This window comes from Cynoglossus semilaevis, chromosome 1, assembly GCF_000523025.1.
Source record: "Cynoglossus semilaevis isolate Cse_v1.0 chromosome 1, Cse_v1.0, whole genome shotgun sequence".
Taxonomy (NCBI): domain Eukaryota; kingdom Metazoa; phylum Chordata; class Actinopteri; order Pleuronectiformes; family Cynoglossidae; genus Cynoglossus; species Cynoglossus semilaevis.
In genome coordinates, this window is record NC_024307.1 from 22,300,471 (window position 1) to 22,307,357 (window position 6,887).

The window sequence follows — 6,887 nt, forward strand, 5'->3', positions numbered from 1 at the left end:
TTCAGGAGGGAAAACGCATGCTCTATTGGGTTATGGTCTGGTGACTGACTTGGCCAGTCCAAGACCTTCCACTTTTTCCCCCTGATGAAGTCCTTTGTTGTGTTGGCGGTGTGTTTTGGGTCATTGTCGTGTTGCATGATGAAGCTTCTCCCGATTAGTTTGGATGCATTTTTCTGTAAATTGCCAGACAGAATGGTTTTGTAGACTTCAGAATTCATTCTGCTGCTACCATCATGAGTTACATCATCAATAAAGACAAGTGAGCCCATTCCAGAAGCAGCCATGCAAGCTCAAGCCATGACATTACCTCCACCATGTTTCACCGATGAGCTTGTATGTTTTGGATCATAAGCAGATCCTTTCTTTCTCCATACTTTGGCCTTTCCATCACTTTGGTAGAGGTTAATCTTGGTTTCATCAGTCCATAAAACTTTGTTCCAAACTGTTTGTGGCTGATCTCTGTACTTCTTTGCAAAATCCAATCTGGTTCAATCTTTTTGCTGATGAGTGGTTTGCGAATTGTGGTATGGCCTCTTCTCTCTAAGTCTTCTTCGACCAGTGGATTGTGATACCGTCAGCCCTGCCCTGTGGAGGTTGGCAGTGATGACAGTGACTGTCGTCTTTGGTTGTTTCTTCACAGCTCGCACAATGTTTCTGTCAGCAACTGCTGTTGTTACCCGTGGCCGACCTGTTCGATGTCTGTTGCTCAGTACACCAGTAGTTTCTTTCTGTTTGTGCAATAGCTCTGATCAATTTTCCCTCTTCTCTCAGCTTCAAAAGCCATAGGTTCGCGACCTCTGGATTATATGACTAGATCAGAAATGGCATATTTCAATGTTTTAGTCTAATTATCATAACTTAATAAATAAATAAATAAATAATTTAGTCTAATAATCGTTTTATAACTGCAGGTGCACCACGCTGGATGTTAAGCCTCTATCATCCAAATGCCAAAAATTACATCTCAGAAGGAGTACATTTTATTGCTCAGGATATGAAGCCCATCTGTGGTGTGGACGGCAAAGGTTTTAAAAACTTGTTAAAAGTTTTGTAACCTGAATATACAGCGCTAGCACACCGGACAATAATGCATGCGCTATTGCGCACAGTATAAGGGACTAAAAGAGAAAGTTTTAAAATTATTATGACAAAGATTGTAGTTGGAGATTTGCTGTCATAAAAAAGTGACGCACAGTTAGTTGGAGAAGAAAGACGGTAAAAGGAGTTCATAAAAATAATTGTTCAAGGTATTAGCAACCCTCAGAAGAGGCACAAGGTTTATATTTTTAACATCATTGATATGTTAACTGTATTAAAGTTGATCTTTAATTAAGTTCCAACAGTTTACATAAACTATTGTGCTATGATGTGTAGAAATGTAACTGATGTAACTAAGAATGTTGTGTCTTTATATGGGATATATTACAAATATGATGCCCATTAAAACCGTGACCGGACGCAGATTTGTGAGTTAGGCAACAAACTTAATCAAGGATATGAGGTGCCATCACAGAATTTTTTTTTCTTTTCTGAGAGAGTAGTAAAGGGAGCTTTTTTTAAATTTATATTGTTTTTTCTCCTATTCCAGTTGTTTCATACTTGAGAGTCCTATTGGAGTGGGCAATTTTGCCTTAATTGTACACATTTAATTTATTTAAGCTAATTTCTGCCGGAGAATCTTTTATTTCAAGAATTTATTTTTGTTTTTTATTTATTTTTATTTCTTTGTTTTGTTTTTGTTGAGAGTGGGGAAATTAAACTTTAAAAAAACTTTAAATTAAAACTTTAAAAATTAAACTTTAATTTTTCATTTTTTAACAGATATGATAACGTGTAAATAAAGGTTTTGTGGCTTTTGTTAAAAGAAAAACTGGCACATTTCTTCACATCTATTTACCTAAAAGCAGAGAATCTATTTAAGCTGAAAAAAATCAGCATAATTTTATTATTTTATTATAAGTCATATCATCATTGCAATATGGAAGAGTGTCACTGCACATTGTGTTTTCTAGACAGGCAAACAAACAAACAAAAAACTAGCTTAAGAGATATTAACGGTTTACTTCTGTTGAAAAATAATGTATTGGAATAAACATGTTAGTATAGGTTCCCAGAGGATCCACGTATGTGGCGCTTGCTAGGGGCAGCCTGTTAACAGCACATCTGCTGCTAACACAACAATTACCCAAATATGGGATCAATATAGTACAAATTTATTTATTTTATTATTTTTGAAGTCATTTACAAGTGTTATTTAATTGAAAAACAACCAGGTGCTGAGTGAACTCACCGTGATGCCTGTGAATTCTCTCCATGTCCACACAAAGACAGGTGACAGGCCTGACACAATCAGGACACTAGTGAAGCGTCTCTTGATCACAGTCGGGTGATCCCTAAATATAGACAAGAATCACAGGTTTGTCACCACCAGAGGAAATAGGTGATCTAGCAGCAACTTACACATGTTAATCGTAATACATTTGTCATGAAAATTACATTTCCAGAAAAGTTAGTTGATTAATGTGCCACCAAAGTGTAGCAATGGGAGTACTGATTCTGTGGTATCAATATATAGATACATACACAAGTATCGTTTAAAGATCAATTACAGTCAAAGTATCGATACTTATTAACAAATTAGAAAAAAAAGCAAGTAGAATTATTGTCACTGATGCACAGCAGACCTCTGCACACAATGAAATTCGCCATCTTCCTTTATACCATTACCTAGGTCAACAGGGGGCAGCTCTAGCTGAGCCCCCAGAGAGCATTGTGTGTGGATGGTGCCATGCTCAGTGCTGGTGACTGGTGGATTTGAACCTTACGTCTTTGACCTACATGTATACATATATTGGTTGAGCATGCTAAAATAACATTTTTTTTATATTAATCCTTCAAATAATGTATTTTTCCTTTTAAACATTACTCTATTACTTGATATAAGAAATGTATAAAGGAAGATGCTATCAACCAGAAATGGATGTAGTGGCACTAAGGTTGAGAAGAGCACTTTGCTGTTTAGTCAAGCTGTTAACATGAAATTTTATAATTATTACTATTATAATTACATTTTAATAGTGCTTTAAAGCAGTGTTTTGATTATTTTTGTTTGTGCGAATAATGTATCTAATTCTGCATTATGTCGTAGCCTTATTTTTCCGTTACGTATAATTGCATTATGACCACGTTGAGAATAAAGTCATACGAGATTAAGGCTATACATTTATAAGAATAAAGTCGTAACGTTAATATAAATGTGTCATCCCACGCGTCGTATGATGTCCAAAGGTCTAAGGGAAGCCTCGTTTGAACCACTTAAAAATCGAAACGTCGATCGAATATATACTGTTTAACTTGAATAACGGAACTTTGTGATTCTGAACAATCACAAATTTACTCCTGGTCCGTGTGGGTTTTTTTCTTTTCTTTCTCCGGTATTCTAAAGTATCACTTAACAAAATGCTCCACGTTTCTTATTCTAATGCACTTATGATTAACGCTGTGCTTTTCTCTCGTGTCCCTCACAACAAGCGATATAAATTATACATTTAGTGGCGTAAATGTATTACTTTCTTCTCATAAATGTACAACTTTAACCTTGTCGATTTATGTCTGCGTTACGTTTTATTCCTTATAAAATTAATGACTTTATTCAAGTAATCGTTTTTTGTTGTTGTTCTCAATGTGGCCCAAATACTGTAATAGTCGTAATTATGCCTACAATTATACGTAGTGTTATAATTGTCTACCGCCCAAAACCCCACAAATTTTCTTTGACCCATTAAAATTAATGAGGGTATCAGGTTAATATTGAGTAATTTGTCTTCAAAGATGATTTTAAAATTTCCAATTTATTCTTTTAATGTTACTAAACTAGATAGACATTGGAGAAATGTGCAATAGTTTATCAGTTATCTATGTGGAAAAATTACCACAGGTGGTGCACACCTGCTGCACTTGCAGCAGTTTAACAAAGAATACATGTGAAGAAGGACGTACACATCCTTATGCAAGATCAACTCGAGTGCAGAAAAACTAAAGTACATAGAAGCATTGATATCTTTGCATTATCACGTCGATGTTAAAACTGCACAATAAATAAAAACATACATAAATAAATTACAGCTCACCTGGGTAGGTCACTCCTCCACACGTACAAACTGCCCACATAGGAGCAGGCGAGAAGCAGACAGGACAGCAATGACGGCCAGCACAGACTCTCGGGAGCTGTAAAGCCGCCATTACTGTGCCTCAACTCCTCTGTCAGAAGATTTGTTGATAAATCCGCCGCCATGTCGACTGTCGGCTGAGTCTAGAGCAAACTCCTGAGCACAGGCGCGGCCGCTGGACCATCTACTCCTAATAATCAGCCGTTACCATCAGCTGAGAACTTGTTAAAAGCTGTCGAAACAGAGGCTAATAATGCTAACTTGAGGTGCAAGCTTTTCCGGCGCTAGTATTCTGCGTCATCACAGGGATTCTTCTTTTGCTTGGATTTCTTTTTCTGGCGACTCGCGCCATCCTGTGGGAAAAAAATAAATTTAAACGTTCATGTAAAAATGTTTCCTCATTTCTCCATGTTTTGTACCGTAATTATGCTATCATTTCTTGAAATACTAAGCAGGAATTCGCTTCGCACATATTTAGCTCTTTGAATAATCTACACCCATATATTAATTCATTTTTAGGAGATTTGAACATTATGTAGGTGTTGTATAAAAAATAAAATACCGATTTTAATGTATTTGGTCCTGCTTTAAACTCTAAACAAACCGCTACGAACAATGATTTTATTGATTTTAATGTATTTGGTCCTGCTATAAACTCTAAACAAACCGCTACGAACAATACAACCTATAGTGGACATGCAACCATTACACACACACATACTTGTATATGCATACATAATTACATGTACAATTACAGTAATACATGTATATGTGATATGTATGTAATAGAAATATACATATATACATGTAATATTGTTGTGTGTGTGTGTGTTTGTGTAACAGCAGTTATGTAGTTATAATTCCACAAAATTGTTTTATTTGTTCTACCTGATGGAAGTGGGTTGTTCCTCCCTGGGCGGAAACTTGACGTACATATTTTTGATATAAATAGTCAGTCACACCCAACCTCTCCCTTAGTGATGGGAAGACCGACTCTTTTTATTGATTCGAATCATTGATTCTCGAACAGTAAAATGAACGAGTCGTGAACGAATCTTGAACTAATCATTTCATTCGTTTTACAGCAGGTAGCGCTTTAGCCCTATTGTGGGCGTTGTAAAGAAGGCTGCGGTTCTCCGACACTAAATACTGAAGGCAACATGGTTTGCTTCCGCTGACAAAGTCTACAAAGTACACAAAATGCCATAAGCAATTAAAACCATGTGATAACCTAAGGAAGAAAAACACACCACAATGTGAAGATGAATGAGAGCAAAAGAGACCCGAGCTCTCTGTCACGTGACAAATGAAACGAATCTGCGAGAATGAAGCGAAAGATTCGTTCACGGAGAGTGATTCGTTCATAGTGATTAGTTCACAGCAAAAGATTAGTTCACGGTGAAAGATTAGTTCACAGTGAAAGTTTAGTTCACAGAGAGTGATTCGTTTGTAATGAAATATTAGTTTCCAGAGTAATTAGTTCGTAGTGAAAGATTAGTTTACAGTGAAAGATTAGTTCGTAGAGTGATTTGTTCGCAGTGAGTGATTTGTTTGCGATTCGTGAGTTCAATATGAACAAATATTTTATATGACTCGGGAGTCGTGAATCTTTCATATGACTCGCGAGTCAGTTCATTTTGAACGAATCACTCGCGAACGACACATCACTACTCTCCCTCTTTCTTTGGACTTTGTGGGAGAGGTTAGTGTTTTTTCGTTGCTCCTTGTTTTCAACATTTTAATTAATTCTGTACAATATATTTATTTTATTTGCATTTTGTAGGGGCTCGGGTGGTGTCCAGGAGGAAAATTTATTTTGTTCTATGCGAATTCCGTCAGGTATGTTTCCATGTTGTACACTGTTTGCGCCCTCTTTCTTCGGACTTTGTGGGAGAGGGGCTCGGGTGGTGTCCAGGAGGAAAATTTATTTTGTTCTATGTGAATTCTGTCAGATCAATAAAGCGTTGGTGACAGCAGCACGACGGCTGTCATTAAACACAACGCAGAGGCTACACCGTTTACATATATATCTTCCATATGTGCTATGTATATAGAAGATATATACGATATACAGTATGTATACACACACTGTGAATGAACCTTGTCAAGGTTCAGAGTTCTTCTTCTGCCTTCTCACAAACATGTAGTGTAATTAAGTATATACATTTAAAAGAAAATCTGTTTATAATACCAGTTGCGAATATTTATTGTTCAAACCATGAAAGTCAAAATCTGGCTACTTCTTTTAGAAGTAATATGTCTTCATTTTTATCCTGTGAATGGACTGTGTCACTGTTTCTGACGAGTACATCATAAAACAGGCAACTCCTGTTAAACTTAAAAGGGACGATTGTTTGTTTGGTTTTTTTTAGTTCATTTATCAGTCACAACTACAGTGGTATATAAAAGTTTGGGCACCCCTGATCATTTTCAAGATTTTCCTTTATGGATCATTGGTTGTTCGGAACAGGAATTTCAATTAAATATATCATATAGCAAACAAACACAGTGATATTTAAGAAGTGAAATGAAGTTTATAGGATTTACAGAAAGTGTGCAATAATTACTTAAACAAAAGTAGGCAGGTGCATACATTTGGGCACCCCAACAGAAAAATTACATCAATATTTAGTAGATCCTCTTTTTGCAGAAATAACAGCCTCTAAAGGCTTCCTATAGCTTCCAATGAGGGTCTGGATTCTGGTTGAAGGTATTTTT

General features: G+C 36.2%; 1 protein-coding gene across 1 annotated transcript in view; it reads right to left on the reverse strand.

Moving 5' to 3' along the window:
* rce1a (Ras converting CAAX endopeptidase 1a) overlaps positions 1–4,486 on the reverse strand; it is a 20,142-nt gene extending 15,656 nt beyond the window's left edge. The window contains exons 1-2 of the mRNA XM_025057834.1: positions 4,131–4,486; positions 2,291–2,393 (exon numbers count right to left, since the gene is read on the reverse strand). Coding sequence (XP_024913602.1) covers positions 2,291–2,393; positions 4,131–4,294 — 267 coding nt within the window. The 5' untranslated portion in view covers positions 4,295–4,486. The remainder of the gene's footprint in view (positions 1–2,290; positions 2,394–4,130) is intronic.
* Positions 4,487–6,887: the final 2,401 nt, after the last annotated feature.